At 39.6% G+C, this 20950-nt stretch overlaps 2 protein-coding genes across 9 annotated transcripts in view; one reads left to right on the top strand and one right to left on the bottom strand.

The window, feature by feature from the left end:
• Nucleotides 1-153: 153 nt before the first annotated feature.
• L(2)37cb (lethal (2) 37Cb) lies at nt 154-4136 on the top strand. Its single transcript, XM_071699433.1, has 12 exons — nt 154-578; nt 651-819; nt 899-1143; nt 1230-1432; nt 1512-1807; nt 1989-2293; nt 2356-2513; nt 2600-2873; nt 2967-3402; nt 3469-3574; nt 3646-3822; nt 3904-4136. Exons 1-12 carry the CDS (start codon nt 416-418, stop codon nt 4033-4035), a joined length of 2664 nt encoding a protein of 887 aa, XP_071555534.1. The 5' UTR covers nt 154-415; the 3' UTR covers nt 4036-4136.
• Nucleotides 4137-5328: 1192 nt separating this feature from the next.
• The window catches only part of 5-ht1 (serotonin receptor), a 114639-nt gene continuing 99017 nt past the window's right edge, over nt 5329-20950 (bottom strand). For 6 of the 8 annotated variants that reach the window (XM_071699436.1, XM_071699434.1, XM_071699440.1 and 3 more), the window contains 5 exons: nt 16382-16515; nt 12633-12776; nt 10984-11139; nt 10461-10621; nt 5329-9403 (listed from right to left, as the gene is read on the bottom strand). In XM_071699436.1, coding sequence (XP_071555537.1) covers nt 8899-9403; nt 10461-10621; nt 10984-11139; nt 12633-12776; nt 16382-16515 — 1100 coding nt within the window. In that variant the 3' untranslated portion in view covers nt 5329-8898. Of the gene's footprint in view, nt 9404-10460; nt 10622-10983; nt 11140-12632; nt 12777-16381; nt 16516-17498; nt 17675-20950 lie in introns of those variants that run through there. The other 2 variants (XR_011717439.1, XM_071699441.1) reach the window with 2 other exon arrangements.

Raw genomic sequence — 20950 nt, 5'->3', positions numbered from 1 at the left:
TTGTTTTTTTTTAAATTTGAATAATAAAAATATTTTATCGACAGTGGGAAATTATGAATTTATCTTACACAGGGGTCGTAATATGGCGCCACTAAGCACGTGACGTAGCACGTGCGAATGGCGAGTGGCGAGCACAGGCGAGCAATGGCGATTGGCGATTGGCGAGTAACCGGAGACCGGAGTGGAGGTGGAGTAACTGGAGTAAACTGCAAGCTGGCTAACGGTCGGTTACGCTAACAAAGAATAAGATTTCAGTATTGTAAAAATATTGATATTTTTCAATTTTTCAATTATTTGTCGTGCAAGTTATACACTTACTTTTAACTGGACGCGGTATCTGTCGCTACCATTATTTTCCTGCGTTTGGGATAAGAAGAGACACAGACCTAACCTACGACCTACGACACCTTCCAAAATGAGCAAATATAGGCGAGAAGAAACGTCGAGTGACGATACGGACAGCGAGGAGGAACGTCGCAAGAAGGATATTAAGGAGAGAGACAGCTTTGCGAGTCGTCTCAAGGCCAAAGATGAAAGCAAGAGGCGCAACGTTGCTATGCCCGCTGGTTCCGGAGCTGGTAAATTGCTAAAAGAATATCTATGAACGTTAAACAAGGGATAAGTTACTCATTGCTCGTTATTACTTGCAGCCGAAGCAGCAAAGAGGCTTAAAATTATGGAGACTGATACGAGAGATAAGCTGATACCAAAATTGAGAACTGAGTCTCGTAGGAAATACCTGGAGAAACGTAAAGAGGACAAAGTTACAGAGTTGGAGGCCGACATCATCGACGACGAATATCTATTTGATGAAAACATGTAATACTAAATCATGTGTATATAGAATTAATATCTTTAGGATATAATTATTGATTTAATAACTATCTTTTTAATATAGTTTAACAGAGAAAGAAAAGCAAGAGAGAGCCTATAAGAAGCAACTGTTGCACTTGGCGAAGGAGCATGAGAAAGCAAGGGAACTCGAGCGTATGCAGCGCTATCATATGCCTCTTGAGAAGGGTAAAATGGAACCAGAACCTGACACGACAACGGACAAGGAACCACCGCAATCAGAGCAAAGCAAATGGGAATCAGATCAGATGTCGTCAGCTGTTTTTCGTTTTGGTGCTAAAGACAGGAAAGGTATATATACTAAACTGTTAAAGATAAATAATATTGTTTATATGATCTGTCTTTCTCTTAAGTAATCGTATAATCTTTTATTATAGCTCAACAGGAATATAATCTTCTCATGGAGGATGAGATGATAGAATTTGTTCAAGTGCTACATATGCCTGGACATAAGGATAAGAAACGTGAGGAAAGTCCTCCCGCGCATGTTAAAAGTTTGCAAACGATACAGGAGACGAAGAAGAGTCTACCTATTTATCCCTTTAGAAAGGATTTGATACAAGCTATCAAAAATCATCAGGTAAGTGAAAAACAGATATTAGGGTAAGGTGTCAAACCACATGTGAGAATACAGAGAATGTAACGTATTTGTATTTCAGGTTTTAATAATAGAAGGTGAGACAGGATCAGGGAAGACAACGCAAATTCCACAATACCTGTACGAATCTGGATTTGCGGATGACGGTAAGATTATCGGGTGCACGCAACCGCGGCGCGTGGCGGTCATGTCAGTGGCAGCGAGGGTAGCCCACGAAATGGCTGTTAAGCTGGGCAATGAAGTCGGCTATGCCATTCGTTTTGAAGATTGCACATCGCAACGTACTCGTGTCAAATACATGACCGATGGTACACTGCATCGAGAGTTCCTCAGTGAACCTGATCTAGCGTCATACAGGTACATCCATTGCTTGTAGAATCAAGAAGAGTAATTAAGAAGAAAATATGAGAAAAATAAAAAAATTAAGAAGAATTACAAATAACTTATTATTACTTAAAAATTATTGGTGCTGTTCAGGCTTTAAATTTTAATATATTGATAAATTATGACAATAGTTATTTTTTATTGCATGTTTCAGCGTAATGATAATCGACGAAGCGCACGAACGTACTTTACACACCGATATTTTATTTGGACTGGTGAAAGATATCGCGAGGTTTCGTCCCGACTTGAAACTGCTAATATCATCGGCTACATTGGATGCCACAAAATTCAGTGAATTCTTCGACGATGCTCCTATATTTAGGATACCCGGACGCCGTTTTCCCGTTGATATCTACTATACAAAAGCGCCAGAATCAGATTATATTGAGGCATGTGTAGTCTCCATTATCCAAATTCACGTAACGCAACCGTCGGGTGATATATTGGTATTCCTGACTGGTAAGTAGTATGATATCTAAAATGCTATTGTATGGTATAATAAAATGTATTTTTGTATACAGGGCAGGAAGAGATTGAGACTTGTCAGGAAATGTTGCAGGAAAGAGTGAGAAGATTAGGGAGCAAATTGGCAGAACTTTTGATTTTACCTGTTTATGCGAATTTACCGAGCGATATGCAGATCAAAATATTTCAACCGACTCCACCTGGCGCGAGGAAGGTAACATTTTCCTTAGAAAATCTTTTCCTTAGACAATTTTTCTAAATCCTTCGTGTATGAAATTTAAATCTTTGTTTCTTTTCAAGGTTGTACTGGCGACTAATATAGCGGAGACGTCATTAACTATAGACAATATAGTATACGTGTTAGATCCCGGTTACGCGAAGCAGAACAATTTCAATCCACGCACCGGCATGGAGAGTTTAATAGTCGTGCCGATCAGCAAAGCATCCGCGAATCAGAGAGCGGGACGCGCGGGAAGAGTAGCACCTGGAAAGTGCTTTCGCTTGTACACAGCTTGGGCTTATCAGCACGAGCTTGAAGATAATACAGTGCCTGAAATTCAACGGATTAACTTGGGTAAGGATCAATGATCTATCTTGCTAAAATTATAAGTTATATACTTATCTTCTTTAAATTTAATTTGTCAAAATATTTCGATGACGTTTGTAGGTAACGCAGTACTTACCTTGAAAGCTCTCGGGATCGATGATTTGATGCACTTTGATTTCTTGGATCCTCCACCGCCCGAAACGTTGATCTTGGCGATGGAACAGCTGTACGCATTAGGCGCGTTGAACCATCGCGGAGAGTTAACAAAACTCGGACGTAGAATGGCTGAGTTCCCGCTGGACCCGATGATGGCGAAGATGCTATTAGCTAGCGAGAAGTATCGCTGCTCGGAAGAGGTGGCCACCATTGCGGCCATGCTTTCGGTGAATGGCGCTATCTTTTATAGGCCAAAGGACAAAATTATACACGCCGATGCTGCGCGCAAGAATTTCCACGTACCCGGCGGTGATCATCTGACTCTCCTTAATGTGTACAATCAATGGGCACAGAGTGACTTCAGTACACATTGGTGTTACGAAAATTTCATACAGCACAGGTAAGTCGATATTGTGGATCTGTTATCAAGTTTTATTTGTTAAAATACATTTGATTTATCTTTTAGATCCATGAAACGGGCGAGGGATGTTAGAGAACAGCTAGTAGGCCTGATGCAGCGTGTCGAGATGGAATTGGTCTCGGGAATTACAGAAACAGTCAATATTAGAAAGGTATGTTAACATCACAACGTGCTGATATTATTGATTTCTTCGCAAAATAATGGAAATATTTTTGTATTCAGGCTATTACAGCTGGTTATTTCTACCATGTGGCACGCTTGTCGAAAGGAGGTTGTTACAAAACTGCAAAGCATAATCAACAAGTCGCAATACATCCAAATAGTTCCTTGTTCCAGGATCTTCCGCGTTGGCTCCTTTATCATGAACTTGTCCTTACTACCAAGGAATTTATGCGTCAGGTATGTCAACACAAAATAATTGATTTGTCTATATTTAATTTTGTAAGTTTATTGGGATTCAAGCATATGTGTATTGTGTAGGTGACAGAAATCGAAAGTAAATGGTTGCTTGAAGTAGCGCCCCATTATTATAAGCCTAAAGAAATAGAAGATTCAACGAACAAAAAGATGCCGAAAGTAGCGGGCAGATCACGACCAGACGGAACAAATTAAACATAATTCTGTACTATCTCTTAACTGTGATATTAAATTATATTTTTTGTATATATGCGTTTTTATATGATATATAAATAAAATGATGTATAAAAAAAGAATTACTACTCACCTGGATTCAATTTTTTGTTACCATGTAGCGAAACTTTTTATTTTCTGAAAGACTTATATAGATGCAACAGAAATGTCATAAGTAATTTAGATAATTTTTATATTTTAAAAAGAAAAAAATAAATAGCTAGATGTGCAAGCAATAAATTCAATTATTTTGTTTTTAATTGAGCCAATTTTTTAAATAAAAAATTTAAGATATTTTTCCCTCATTAGTTCGATTCATTCTAATTTTCTATTTTCATATAATAACATGTACATCGTTAAAGAAGCTATTTCTGAAATACCATTCAGGTTTGTAATATTTTGTGCACGATGAGAAGACGAGGCACTACGCGATAAGTAAATTATAGAGCACATTAATATTCCGAGGATTGCATTTCTCAGTTTTAGTTGCGGTACATGTTTGGACTGGTATATGCAACGGGGCAGGATGAAATGCACTATATATATCATTCGTTATTCGGAGAATCCTTGTAATTGCGTTGAGGGATATTCCATAATAATCTTGATGTCGCATAGCACATTAACTCATAATGCACAAGCGATCCTGTGTGAAAGGGGATATAATATCGACTTGCGGTGTCGTTAATGCGTCGCATATCACGCGATAACTCGTTTCTGAAATGAATCTCAAATATACAGCGTCCTACAAATAAATGCAAATGTTTAAAAAGATTTCATAAAGAAGACATCTAAAGAAACAGTTCTACGTTACTTTTATATTTAAACGTTAAACGTGATCGTCTGATTGCGATACATATATCTCATTTGTATAATATAATTAATAAATAAAAGTTGAGGGAAGAGGCGAAATGTGAGATGTAAAAATGGGTTCCAATTCTTCTGATATTACATAGGCTGCGGTCCACTTGACGCTACAAATGCTTCGAAGCATTCCTCTTCTCTTTTCTTTCAATGAAGAAAGAAGGAGAAGAAGAACGCTCCAAAGCATTTGTAGCGTCAAGTGGACCGCAGCTTTAGACGTCTCTAGTATGGAAGTTGAAAGATGCCTCATGAATGACAAATGATAATTGAAAAAGTCGAATAAATGGATAATGGAATGAGAAAAAAGTGAGAAACGAAATTACTTTTGCGACAATCCGTAATGGAATTGCGGGAAACTCGAGACACATCGATATCGCTGATATTGCACACACAGCGAGAAGCCATTCAAGCAAGTTTCTCCAAACTTTTCCGTGATTTATTTCAGTTTATGATTGCAAAGACAAATACACAGCATCGTTGTAAATACATGGTCTCATCCGCGCTCTCTTCCCATCTCTCATTCTTTTTTATTGCTCTGCTTTCTCTCATTTCCTTTCTTTTCTCTCTTATTCACTTTGCTCGATGCTTCCATAAGACTTCAAATGAACATACCTGGCATTTATATCAACAAGTTATCGTCTGGATGATTACGTGGTCTTATAGACTTAATTCGCTGGATAATATTTATCTTTCCGACTACCATCCACCTCATCTCGATGCTTCGCCGCGAACGCTCTCTCGTCTAAACGTGCTTCGTAATTTCATTAACGTCTTCCTGTATCTCCTGCACGAGGCAATATTTGCGGGAAGACAAACGATCGATTGATACGATTGTTTGTTGATTTACAAGCGTACATGATCTACCCGGTATCCCGTTATCCACTGAACATTTTGTCGCGTATATATCGCCAAAGCTTATTTCGCATTTCACAAACGCAAATTGCTCCCGATCAATTTTGTTGTGACACTTTGACAGAACGTTATTAATGAGTGTTAACCACATCAAACATTGTTTGTTCGGTACACCGAGCAGCGCTATTGATCCTTTATCAGAGTTACCTGTCTTTTAACTAGTATTTAGATCTGCAAAATTAAACGCTTGCCTGACAAAAATTTACACTCTTTTATAATCTTTCGCGGTAAATTTAATCCTAAATAATAATAATAATAATAATATAATCATAAAATAATATTTTCTTGTTTTTTGAGCTATCGCAATGCCACGATGACTTTCCAATCTTTCCATCTCCCTTAGAAATTGCTAAAAATGTTCGGCAGACAACGCCTTACTTTTCCGCCTTACTTGATGGAGACTTACATAAAAAATGAACGTGAAGAAAACGTTATATTTTATTAGTCATGTCGTGTGAGTAAAACGACGACCAGTGACATAATTAGATAGCGCAAGCGTACCCGATATTGCCGTCATTTCAGCAACAATGGTCGTCAGAAATGAGAAGAATTTAACCACAAATTTCAATTTTAAGCAGTTTGAGTTGATAAAAGAAGGGACATCTATTAATTAGTAATTTTTTCTTTTTTAAATTCTATATTTACGTTCAGTAAATGTTATATACGAATAAAAAGTAAATTTAAATATGTCTTTTGTATTCTTATTTATTATAATTTCCCTAAGCGAGAAAGCGTCCATTTCATATTATTTGGAAATTGGATGAAATAAAATCTTGTCATTTCTGACGACGAGAAAGCTATTGTCGCCGTTTATCACAATCTGCCTAATACATTATATTATAATTAGTCTAGAACTACATGTTTACTCCTAAGTAGCGAGCGTCTAGTGGCTCGTAAGTTGACGTAGAAACGAAATGAACGCATGTGCACTTTCGGCATTTCGAAGTATAGACATTACAAACGAAAAGTGTGTGTCGCTTTTCAATTCCTATTCATTTCATATGCGTACGCAGATCTCGATCAGTCGTTGCTCTGTAAATTAAACATCATCCGCCATATTATGTAGTAATATTATAGTATTGGATGTTACCCTACTATTACGTAAATTCAAAGGCTTACGTTTCGGTTATAAGACGCAGAATTGAATGGCAAGGCTAAAGTTACATTTTCAAATATGTAATATCATGTAATTTAGACAGGGATAATTAATGTGAAATCATTTTTTGATTCTAACATTGCATCCACGATGTAAGCTTAGATTGCGATATTTTACTAGTTACTGGGACGTTCTCCTCTCCTTCGTACTTACGCTTATTATATTTATTCAATCGTTCCTCGTTAATGGTTATTATCTATATATTTTACATTACGCGTAATTCGTGAAAATAAATCTGACATCGTTAAAGATAACATTGCGACCTTTCTATTCAATTCTGTTGCTTGTGTGGGATATCTTATTTAGTTTCTTTATTAAAAAACTCTGTACGAGAAAAGTTGCGCAAGCAAATCTTCGTAAGGCGGCGAGAAATCTTTTGCGCTTGAGAAATTTCCCAAAGAGTACTTCTAACTTCCGAATCAAGTGAAAAGCGTAAGATGTATCTAGCATTATAAGTCGAGCTTGAGGTTGCGTTCTTATTTAAACGTGAGATTTTTATACACGATCGCGACAGATCGGCGCGAATCCATCCTGCCGCATCACCTATTCGTAATGTATTCGTTTCGTCGCGGTTTCAATTAATGTACATTCAGACTTGTCATTACGTATGTACTTTGGAGACAAGCCAAGATTGAACATTTTTATACATAGCTATATTTTAACAGTAATGCTCGGAAGTATGATCGCTAAGCATTATCGCGCGCTTATACACAATACTGTACAATTATGATTCAGCAAGAGTACCTCTCGCGATTTTCTTTTCGCATTATCAGAGCACATCTCAAGGAATTTTCACTGGACGACAAAACACGAGACGTGTTTTGTTCACTTCGATTATGTCAACTATGTACGTACATTGTGGTTAAATGCTACGGGTGCTAAACCGAAACTTTTAACAGAGCCATCCACGTTTTCGTCCACATTTCCCTTGTTTAAATAAAATATTAGAGATTGTGAATTTTAAGCATCTATATTACTTAGATACTCATATGGCTCTTCGCTTATCCACATCTTTACATTATAATAAGTATAATAAAAAAATGTATAATCATAGCTTAAATTTATATTTCTTGAGCGACAAGAGTTCTTCTCACTAAGCGTGTCGTTCAGTTTACGCGTTAAAATGTGCTCCGATTTCGATTCTGGCGAATTAAATTTATAAATTGCGATATCCGTTTAGTGCGATGAAATATTTTCGCCGGCTTAAAAAAAATCGCGAGTAATGTCGCACCATTGTCGTTCGTTTGATTTTTCGGACGATTTAGGGAAGTGTTTCGCAAAAATATTCTAAGATAGAATCGTTCTCCGCCGTCGTCGATTAACGTTAACTGTAATTAACGCCAATCGCGATGAGTGGAACTTCGGTTGGCTTTGTTTACGAGAACGAGTCATGCTCATTAACAGTATCTACGAGAATAACGGCGCGCGGCTTGATTCTCTGGAACAGCTGCAAAGGGAAGAAGCAATATTGTGTTGGACACTGTCCGTCGTGTCTTAATGCTGGCAGAATCGATCTTGGTACAAGGATAGACGATTTGAACAATACATCCTAAAATTGATGAAGATATTACATCATTAATAAAAACAGAGGATATATTAACAAGACGGAGATAATAATTGCACTAGAAAATGAGACATCCTCAACTTTTTTGAGAATTATTTGAGAAAGTATTTAAAAATAAATGTAATATTAATTGTTGATTTCTCTCACTATCGCACCTAATATCGCAAGCAAGTAAATCCACTCAATGTAACAATATTCAGAGTTGGGCATCCAGATATATTACACAACACCGAGGAAAACGCTGGGTAGCAAGCGCCTGCAATATATATGTATATATTGCATATATATACAAGAGTTTCACGTATCCTCTTCATCCGGCCGCGCGCACGGAGCAAAGGAATTAAATCCACTGTCAGCGAAGTCCCCGCGTACCACCGCACAGCATCCTTTTGAATGCCTGCCGAAATTCCGGCGAGAACACAGTATAAATAACGGGGTTGAGGGTGCTGTTGAAGTAGCCGAGCCACAGAAATACACTGGACACGCTTTCTGGTGGCTGGCAGGTTGGGCATGTGGCTTGCAGCAGCGCGGCGAAGAAGAACGGTAGCCAGCAGGCGACGAAGGCACCCGTGATGATCGCCAGGGTCTTCGCCGCCTTACGCTCGCGCTTCGACTCGATCGTCTCGCGTGTGCGCTTCGTACACTTGACCTGCACCGGCTGCTGCTGGCTCGTGCTGGTCGGATTCGTCAACGTCGTCGTGGTGGTGGTCGTTGTCGTCGTCGAAACCGCCGTCGGCGTCACCGTCGTTGACGGTGTGGCATTCGCGCCGTTGTACGACGACGACTTCTCCGGCGAGATGGACGAGTGGTCCGGCGTGGTTCTCGTGATGGTAAATGCCGTCGACTCCTCGCGGGGCCTACAATCAGATAAATCATAATTATGCTGGCCGTGGGCGCCGTGGCCCGTGAGAGAGGGAGAGAGAGAAAGAGAGAAGCTCATCCGTTCTCAGCTCGTTATCGCGCGAATAATGACGGTGGCTGAAACACGACGCGGGGTCGGCGATATTAAGAATCTTTATGAAAGGCCGTCGACAGAAGAGATCGTGAAGAAGCGATGGAAGGGTGGCTATATAGTACTTGTATATTCTTTTCTTGATAAATACTGAAATATAATATTTCTCGGATAGTTGCAGAAGATATATTAATTTTTACAGTTAGCTACAGAATATGGAAAAGTTAGAATTAATTATTATAACATTGATATGAGAAGAGAAAAAAATAGTACATAAGTTAGTCTGTGAGTTTATGCGTATTTTTGATGAATTTTGAAGCAAGATAAACAAATAGAGAAATTATTTTCTGTTCAATAGAAATGTAAAAAAATAGCAGGAAAATGCAAGATTATGCATACTTGTTTGAAAATAAATAAGTAATTACAACAGCGTTGTTTTGGAGCAATGTTAAGCAAATAGTTACATAATATTAATGGTAATTTAATGAAGAATAATTTATTAAACAGATTAATGCTTATAATATCAAACATAATTCATTTTAAAGGCGATAGAGCTCAAAAGATATGCTAACTATTAAGCAGTAATAATGTTCTTTTTACGACAGAACGATCAACAGGTAAACTCATACCTTTATTCTCGTGGCCTGCACTGGTCATTGAGATAAAAATGCTTAGAGCATGCTAAGCCACTTGAGATAAAATACTGGATGCTATAAAAATATTTATTTACAAGTTAAATTATGAACCCTATAAAGAATATGTTCTTGGAAGGATTTACGCTCATTTCTCAACAGCTCGGCTGTGAGATTTATTCTACGTGGCTTAGCGCGTTGTTACTCCCCAAGCTCTTCAAGTTTATTGCAACTACGAAAGGCGACATGTTCGATTACACGTTTCAGCTTTAGGTAGGAATTCCGACATTGTGACAAGAGAAACCAGGAAGGGAGAAAAAAGGCTACAACCTTCTCGTGACAAGCCTGAGGATGCCCCTTCGTTCACGCGGCGGCTGAAGAATGGTGCCGGGCCTCTTCCTGATCCTCTTTCGCGCCGCTTGGAATATCCTCCAATACAGGAATAAAATAACTAGTAGTGGAACATAAAACGTTGCGCAAGTTGCGAAGATCTGTAAGACAATATACATATATATTTGTTTAAATAATATAATAATGTTCCTCCCTCGTCATACATCATACACTTCTACATTAAAAATTATTAGAATTTAGATCTAAAAGTAACGTTTATCTTGCGAGAAGAGAGAAAATGTAAATTTATCCCCATTAAGACAACCATATTTTGATATCTCTATTAATTAACTAATTTCTGAAAGGCAAAAGTTGTCTATGACGTAAACTAGGAGTAACTCAAAATTCCGCATAACGTTCCTCGAAGTGTTAACACTTTCCGCCAAATACACGAGTGCAATTCCCAGTTGCGAATATTAATCAAGTATTTCGGATCCGCTCGCAATTCTCCGGAAGCACTCACCTGATATGCAGGATCCTGCGACACGAGACACGTCCCTTGGGCTATGCGGACCAAATAATCAGGATCCTTCCATCCGAGCTGAGGCGCTAATGAGATTCCTAAGGATACCACCCACACGGCGACGATCATTGTGCCGATTCTTCTCGGATTCCTTGCCTTAAAATAGAAGTGCTGCGTTAATGATTCCGTTTCATCGTTGTAAAACTAACTAAATAACTAACGTTTCCTGCGTACTCTTTTCTACGTTTCAATGGCTTGATTTTTAGTATATGTCGCTTAAATATTTATGATACAATTTCCATATATTTTTCGTGCAAAGTTGGTGATGTAAGCTATAAATATTATGCCATTATAAATTTTTACCATTGTTAGAATATATTTTGTAGAACTCTAAATTAGAATAGACCGTTAGAATAAAACACTCTTTACTGGCCCGATAAATTTTATACTTCCCGCAAAACCTGGTACACTACTAAGAACACTGTCTTGTACTAGTAAATTAAACTTTTAATTAGATTTGCTCGTAAACCTAGTTTTTTTTCGAGAGATGAAAAGAAAAAAGAGAGCACACGTATTATTCCGCTCGTTTGAGAAAATTGCTGCTTTACTGCGTATCTTCTTGGCGGTTACACGACTCAAGCCAATTCCTCGCATGCATTATTTGTAAGATAATTGACTCAACTTGCCAGTTGAGAGAATCGATATACGCCTCTTTTCATCAGTTGGGAAATGCAAGTTAGCCGTTAAATTTGATCGGGATGATCGCTACGCAGTTTATCGAGTTTTAAGCTAATTCCGAACTAACTTTGAGCCATTCATAGGAGAGAGAGGGTATACGCCGAGGATATTACGTAACATATTCATCTCACACTGGTCAGATATATTTATGGACAGGAAGTCCTGATCGTTTCACTTTACGGCCTTATCCTTTTTCATACTTCATGAGTAGTGTTCCCTATATAATTCTCGTTACATCAACGTGCGCGCACGAGAGAGCTGAATTTGCCTTCGCCCAATTTTCGACGAAAATTTATGAACCATTTCATGACCCTATTCCGTAGTATATGTGTATAGATCCGAGTATACTGAAATATCTGTCTCGCAGACTTGAATACCGAAAAAGAATCGGACTTTTATTGCACTTTTGATAGTATAAAATGATAAAACGAACGATGTTCATTCGAGTTTCAAATTGAAAGCATGTTAAAAATGCAGGAAGATTCCAAAAAGAGAAAAAGATTAAATCTCTCCCGGTAAATACAAAATGCGTATTGTAGGAAGGAAGAATTAATGAGAGCGGTGGAGAAATTTTCCAGCTACATATGGTGCAAAGCTGTAATGCACGTTTTCGCGCGCCAGATCCTAATTAGATTCTATGTACGTCATTTTGCCGAATTGATAAAATTGCATTTCAATGCGTCACGGTGATCTTCTGGGTATTCAAAGAGATCTGCGAGATGATATGTAGTTCCGTCCGTGTTGCGATCTCGATCGCGTCAACTCCCACGCGGCGCGGCGCTTCCCTATCTCGTGGCGTGGCGTGGTGAGTGGCAGTGTCAACGGCAGCGGATAACGAAGACCGTATCGTTCGCATCGTATCCTGAACAATTTCCGACTTCCTCTCGATAACCGCAAGAGCGTTAATTAACCTGTATATAATTGATATCGGTGACTGCCCAATATCTGTCGACCGCGATAGCCACCAGATGCAATATCGAAGCTGTGCAGCACAGAACGTCGCTGCTGGTCCACATGTCGCAGAGCTCCGGACCGAGTGACCACGCCGAGTTTATCTGCAATAAACAGAATTATCTATCAAAAAGCGTGAGCTTAGCGCGTCGTGCGAGCTCACAAGCGAGAAATCGATGCGGCCGCGGGAATCGCAAGTCCCTCACTGTCTCGGAAGTTAATTGGCCATTGTTCCTTTTCGCTTATTACAGCGGCCATAAAAGTGATATAAGAACATTTTCTAAAACTAAGGATACAACACCATAATTGATAAATTGTTACGTAATAAAAATTAATCAAAATCTGTCTTTAATAATAAAGAATCTACATTCAAATTTAATTTTGCTTTTCCGTCAGTGTACACCTATCGCACATTTAATTTTTCTTCGCTGTAAATTTTCTTAAAACTATTTAATTTGGTCATCTCTATCACGATATTTTCACGATATTTTTATATGCAAAAAACAATTTTTGCCAGTTTTTATGCACGTATAACGAATCAAATCTCGTCGGGTAAATAGAATTTATTTTTATTCGCCCTGAGTATGCGTTCAGACTGTTGATTAGTATGTTAAGGATTGCACATAGTTTCGGGCGACAGTTTTCCACGTAGTAGGGAGCACGAGAAAATACGGATTGAGGGTCGAAAGGGAAAACATCCCAGCCGAGCCATGGTGGACGGAAGGACAACGGGGAGCATAGGAAGGGAGGCGGTAAGAGTGATAGAAGAGCTGGCGAGAGAGCGGAGAAGAGAACTGATGCATGCCTGCTTAAAAGTCCATTCATGGTATTGGAATCTATCTTCGAAAGCCAATCGTCCCTTGTCCTCCTTTCAGCACAGCGCGGCGGCCCCTACGCCCATAGACATCCGTTGCTTTATACTTTGAGATTAGAACATTCCGGAAGTTGATGAGTCGCATCCATCTTCCAGAAATATAAACACCTCTCAAAAGTACAATAGCATACGGAAGTTGATGGAGAAGCAGTTTTAACGTCAAGGATCGCTCGAGATTCTCGCGACAAGGGGCCGTGCGCTACGATCTATCATATGTGAAATTATTAATGGTATGCAAGACATTTCTGTGTCATACACATATCCGTATTAAACTTCTCACGCAAGTTGAGTTCGGAAACTTTTGGGATAGATCGCAATTGACGCAATTGATTAAAATGCAAAGAAATTACCTTTGCATTAGTCGATTACTATGACAATAATGGCGCACAAAGCAAGACCCCTTCTTAACAATTCTTCTCGTATCGAGCATCTTCTAAAGTCTCCGAAGGGTTTAATCAAGCGTCGCGTGTACACGCGCAGTTAATGAAGCCGTTCGCGTGCACGTTTCTGGGCGTCCGCCGATAAACGCCGGGCGAAAGAGGCGGTTGTAAAGCGGACATCCATCAAATGTTCGAATTAAACGGCAGACGTATAAATTTCTATGTGTCCGTGTTAAGAGGATGGATGCGCGATGCGCGCGTCCCGTTGATCTAGTATACGGCGGTAAAAATCGCTAATGCGTCTGCCGTTGCCTGAATGGTGGATGAAATAGAATTGCACCACATTAACGATAACGCGGAAAGGATATCGATACGTCAATGAAGAAGCAGACTTAAAGAACACGAGATGGGAAGAGAGAAAGTTATTTTACGCTGCAGACGTCTGTGAAAAGCGAGACGGATGAATCGCAGGTGCGTGTCGTAAAATGTAGCCGGACTAGCCGGAGTGTGGAAATTTAATATGAGGGAAAAGTAGAACGAGGAAAAAGGGAAGAGGGAAAAAATGCTGAGAGTTACGGAAGCGCGCGTACAGGAGACAAGGTATATGATAAAATGCGAGAAGCTGCGTTAGGAAAAGGAGGGATCTAAATAAGGATATATATCGGAAAGATTCCATGCTAGACGAGAAGGCCGCTATACTGCGTGTAATGAAGCTAAATGGATATATTCTAGAATGAAAGAGCGAGCGCAAGGAAATATTTTCACGTGGATCGCGATCGTAGTAAAATTCGTATCATCAGCGCGAATTTCTGCATGTAATCTTGACGCTTATCAATTCTGCTGTATTTCAAATACGCGAGACGTGCTTAAAAAGCACGGATCGTATTTAAAGATATACGGCCGGATGGCCGCGCTCGGACGTATTATCTCACGGTAATCTGCGCTGAAATATCCTTGTTAATTAAATATAGCTCGCGAAGCGCCCCGGTAATTAACGCTTATGTTATTCCTATTATGTTGCCGTTTCTGCTTACTTACTTACTGCCGTTTATTAAGTATAAATGCAGGCGGCGCGCGGCGTAGCGTGGCGAGCTCCTCTACGGCTGAATCGAAAGCTAATCATTCGTATGTACATACGCTATATCGCTTGTTATCTCTGTATACTCGCACGTTAATTGTTGAATATGTATATGTGTAACAACGTTCTCCTCATCGTTTGCGTTTGCGCTGGGCATACCGAAAGAGATATCTCCGCGTAGAAAACTGCACTTTAGCTCGTAAAGATCGCGGTCGTGACATTAAAGTCTTTTTTGAGATTATGGCATTTATAAAATGCCACGATCGAGATAAAATTTTAATAAAATACGCGCATTAAAATTCCACGTGTATTTCCTCGAAATAACGATACATAATATTAAGCGTTTAATTACGCGACGTGTTGTCACATATGACAAAGTGAACGTTACTGCAAATTATATCGTCATAATTACTGCACGTATATAAAGTTGATTGCGAATTTATTGTCGTAACTTTCGCGAATCGAAGTCTCGCGTGTTAATAAATTATTGTTGAATTTTTCTTCGTACATTCGTATTTTCTGTAATTCTCTTCATTACTGAAATATTCTCCGCGAAAATTTGTGAAACTCGAACAAATTGCTGCAGTTGATGCACCGCATTTTCTCAGGATATTTTGCATCACGGTGAGAACGTAAGACGCAATTAACAAAGTTTCAAAGTTGAAAGAATTTCATGTTTAAGTGCTGAATCCTCGGAGAATGCGTGCGCTCGTTTCCTCTCTCGCACGGATTCTTTCCCAAGTACAATGTCGAGGTGTCGTAAAGAAACGCGGAAGAAACGAGCGTGAATATACGCGCGGTTTCTTATACGGACGTTATAAACTTGTGAATGGCTGCAACGGGCCATAGGTTAATGTTTAACAATGAGAGTGTAATGCGCGGAAAGAGAATGATACTTCTATACGTGAAGGGAATGGCTAGCAGCTTGACTGTTCTACTAAAAAACTCGCAAAATTTTTATTTCGCCAGTTCACTCTGTAAAATGCAGTAAAATTAACGCGTGTCCTTCGATACACGTGCTATAAAACGTATTTTACTGACGATATAGCTAATTGTTTAATCTAATGTTAAAGGTAACACTATGTCGGCTCGCTCATTTTACAAGTTACAATTTAATTTAATATTTTATTACAGTTTTACTGTAATTTTATAGAGACGTCGGTGCAAAATGTCCGTATTTCGAGATTTCTGGGATAGACATTCCTGCAATGAAAATGATAGTTATTAACAGAACGCATTCCGTTTTATCGCATTCCAAACGCGAAAAACTTTACGATTGTCGACGTTTTCTCGTCAAATATCCGATGTAGCTCGCTGCGACGTTGGTAGGTTGCACAATAATAATTCACAGTCTTAATACAATGATAAGTTACGTACCTCATAAACAGCTCCGAGAGGCATAACGAGGCAGGCGACCATAAGATCCGCGACAGCTAAACTGACAATTAAATAATTTGCTACGGATTGCAAGTTTCGCTCTAATAGGATAGCCGCTATCACGAACAGATTCCCTGTAACAAAAACATGTACCATCGTGAGTATAATAGCTGCATAGACGACAATAATGCTATTCTGCTCGTATTGGATGAGAAATTATTACGTGAAAATAATAAAATATACATTTTTTAGGAGGGGATAGAAAGAATAATAGATAGCCCCTTAATTTGACAATTATATTCAATCGGATTTTTAAAATTCTAAACATTTATTGTGTAACATTACTCGTTAATATTACTGGTATAGATTTACGCTTAAAATGTTGTATGAAATAGGATACATTTTTAAAAAATATCTTACATGTTTATATAACATGTATATTTTATATAAAAAATAAAAATACTTACAATGTATTGTTTTTATAATGTTTTATTAAATTATTTTATTTTAAACTTCTAATAAATATGCAAAAATTATTCTTGTAATAAAATGTCGTATCAAAGAGATAACACTTGAAATGTTAGAGGGAAAGACTCAATAAGATTTCCAATAAAATTATTTTTTTAAATTTAATATACTGTATATTATATTATATGAAAATCGCAATTTTTATTTCGAACTTTAGGCTCAAACTACGTTGCGTCACTGTAAAAAACTAAAGGCCCTGTATAATAACGATTGAAATAACTCATCTCTCTATAAATATTTTAACGTAATAATATAATAGAGATATTCGTTCTATAATATTTTATTCGCGTCAATACTTCGCGCCGTTAGGAAATAACCTTGCCGCGTCGCGAAGTTAGCCGCTGTCACATGATTGGGCTTTCCGATTCTCGCGAGTGAAGAGTGAAGCGGCCGGCGTCCGGCGTCGGTACGTAGCAGGGTGGCGATTGCTCCGCGTTTTTGCGTTTCTCTTTGTCCGTTTCGAGTGAGTCTCGCGTACGAACGGGAATTAGAAGTACCGAGGTAAGTGACCGGCGATTGTTTTGACGTATTAATCAGCCCGCGCGACTGCGATTGATCGCGTCTTTCGGTATACGTGATCGGCGGCTACCACTTCGCACTCCGTTCGTCTTCTAGCTTCGTCCACTTGTCGAGAGTTCGTCCGATATAATCGTCTCGATTTTCAGGATGCCGGGACGCCGGGAGACGTCAGGGCCGTCAGGGCGATCGAGGAGCGTCGAGTGGAGCACTGGAGCGTCGAGGGATCGCCGCGCCGCGTCGCGCCGCGCCGTCATGACAGGTTAGTCGGGATCGCGCGTATACTTATACTGTGGCGATATTCGCGAATCGCGAGACACGACCGGCCGCCATGTTGGCGCGCTGCAGCGCGCTCCTTCTCTATATTCGCGGGACGATCGGCCGCCATATTGGCGCGTTCCTTCTTGAATTCGCGTCGGGCGCGACAAGTTGGGAGCGCTAAGTAAATCTAGGCGCGAACGCGCTGGTCAATCCATTCATTCGGTCGCACGATTCGACGTCGATCGTCCTCCGCCGTGTTGAGTTGATATGCGGGATTTGTAACGCACGTCATGTTATTTCCAGCGTGGTTATTATTCGCGGGTGCGAGTGTATGTCGCCGGCGCATTGAGGAACGTCGAGGAGCGTCGAGGAGCGTCGAGGAGCGTCGAGGGAATCGCCGTCGATCAGTCGAGAGAGGCGAGTGCTGCTCATCGGTGTGTTTGGGTGAGTAATTATTCCTTGATTATTACTTATATTGCTCAGCTCTAATTACTCGTTACTTAATTTCCTATATTATTTAATTCTTTTCAGTCGAGAGAAGCGAGTGCTGCTCATCGGTGTTTGGGTGAGTGATTAGTCCTCGACTATATTACCATATTACTTATTTTTACTCAGTTGTAATTACTCGTTACTTAATTTCCTATATTATTTAATTTTTCTCGTTGAGCGCGGAACTTTTTTGGGCGAGAATTCGCTCGATACACATACCGCAAATATTTTTTCGTCGGCTTTGAATTCCTTGCGGCTAACATAACTCTGGCATATAAAATTCCTTCAAGACTTGTTTTTGAAAATAATAAAAAGGGAAAGAGAGGCGCGATAGACAATTTTCAAGATCGCGTGTTCAAAATCAGCATTCGAGAGGCGGACGGAGGAGTCCGATGCTGTAACTTCTACGAAATGCGAGCGTCGTTGAACGACGTGGATTGCGAAGTCGTTAAGTAAATTGAGATCGCGGCCGCCTGTCGCGCTTCCAACACTTTAATAATGGTCCCGGTAATTGGCATTGCAAAGGGCAAATTCGGGCTGGTCGCCATTAATCTCGATGACGGGCCTGAATGGCGGCAATCAAGTTCGGTAAACTCGGAATAGACGAAATCAGTCGTGCGTTCCTAGACGTGTTATACGGGCATGTGGATCGATCGTGCGCGCATTTACGCGAAAATTGTCCGAGTTCGCCGAGCCCATCGCCACTCTCGGCTCCTCGGCTCCTCGGCTCCTCGGATCGTATCTCGTATCGAGTTCTCGCGCTCCCAGGACAATGCGAGGCTGTCGGCCAAATGTCTTGACCATGACATATGCGAGGGTCAGTCAAAGGTAGCCATCGAAAGGGAAGAAACATCCCGAGATCGACGACGCGAAAACAAATATCAAGTCTTGCAAAAGAATCATATATATCTCTTATCACGTTTTATATCTTTCCATATTGCGTAATCTTCGAATTTTGCCCGTTATATCTTCAAATAACGAGAAGAGATAGAATCAAACTGCATACCGTTCGTAAAACTGCACGTTAAAACTTGAAACGTTAGCGTCCCCGAATTGCTGTTCAATAAGAAATGCAACTTCTAAGTGAATCGTTCTGCTCTGCGGAGAGTCGGTTCTTAAAAATGCCATGAAGAAGAAAATAGCAAAGAGAATGAGATTAACTTTCGGATTAAAAAAGTCTAAGTAGATTACAAGCGCAATCTCTTTTTTGGCGGCTTGATGAAACTTTAGTATAATCGCGAAACTCGAAGGTAATCAAAATTTTCAGATTCGCGCGGTTTTCTCTGTAGCGGAGGAACTCATGTATTCGTAACGCAATGTTACATTCATGCATTACGTAAACGTGCTCGACCGCCGCCGGTTTAAGCGTGTTTAAGGGAAGTGGATAGAAGCTCAAGCTACCGTGCATTATATTCGTGGATATTACATCGTGCCGTTTTGCGTACCGGGGTGTTTCATGTCTCTTATTTTATCCAGGCAACCAATGTTCCATTCGATTTTTCGCGCATAATAGGAGAGAAATCGCGCTACTGTTGTTTACGGATAATACAAAATAGTGTTGTATTCTTGTAAATAGTAATAAAATTACAGATATATCTTGCAGGAACTACACAAATTAATTTTTACTAAATAATAATATTAAATAGTAAAATAGTAGAGTCGTTCGCAGGTAAAATAAAAATGATGATTAATTATGAGGATATTTATCTTCCATCTAGTTGGATTTCTGAGAAGCAATAGTTTAATAAATGGAGGAAGTAAGTCCAAGTCTCTGAAGGCAACATAACGCAGCCTAGACGTGTACTAATTAAATTTAATTCTCGGGGGGAAACTACAATAGACTTTGCTTAAATTAGAGAGCGAGTCAACTTCTAGAAACGATCGGGGCCACGTACTTTTATTTTATCTATCCACCGCCCTAAATCGACACAAACGTTCGACAGGATAGTAATTCTACAAATATCGAGCAAATTTCTTCCCTTTCACGTCCATTAGTTTCGCATTACGTATTTGCAAATACACAGCTCTCGAAGGTGGTTGTGTACAATTCAGACGCAGCTGGACGAGAACGACGGAGACGCGCGTGCTAGATGCACCGCGATTCAGCCGTAGCCGCAGCCGCAGCTGTGGCTGCAGCTGCACGCTCGGGTCTCCATGGGAAAAGTATAACCGCCGCGGCTGCGACAGATAAAAGAAACGCGGGTAGGACGTTTTACTTTGGCGTAATTAACTCCCGCGAAGAAGGAGGAGCCGGGACCGAGAGATGTTTCAGCGGGCTGGCGAGGATCTAAACGCTCTCGTTCTCGCACTCCATTAAAGAGCGTATTTGCAGCTTAAAAAAAAAGAACTCCCGTCCGAAGCTTTATACGAATAAGCTGGGAAGGGCTGTGAGTAGACACGCGCGTTGCGCGACTTGTTTGTCAAGAAATAACTTACAGTCTGCAGTTTTTAATCTGCTGTGCTAAGCCCGGCTTGACGCCACAGTTCTTTAGCGAGCTTTTTGTCAAAGACATCTCGGCAAAAGAATTTTATAATGCTTCTGTCCACGCATTGTGCATGATGATATCGATTGATGAACGATATATGTGTTTTTATATTTGTTATTAATATATAGATTGATGATTTGTAAATTGTTTAGTATGCAACAAATGCTATATTCTCTCTCTCTCTCTTTTATATTTTGTAATTGAAACTTAATCAAGTTCATGACGTAGTATTTCTTGACAATCTTATATAAAACAAAATTTTTTTATTGTTTAGAATTTTAATTATTAA

Source organism: Temnothorax nylanderi, unplaced genomic scaffold, assembly GCF_030848795.1.
Source record: "Temnothorax nylanderi isolate EJ_2023f unplaced genomic scaffold, tnyl_v1.0 TNYL_tig0018_pilon, whole genome shotgun sequence".
Lineage (NCBI taxonomy): Eukaryota > Metazoa > Arthropoda > Insecta > Hymenoptera > Formicidae > Temnothorax > Temnothorax nylanderi.
This window is presented reverse-complemented; position numbering and strand designations above follow the sequence as displayed.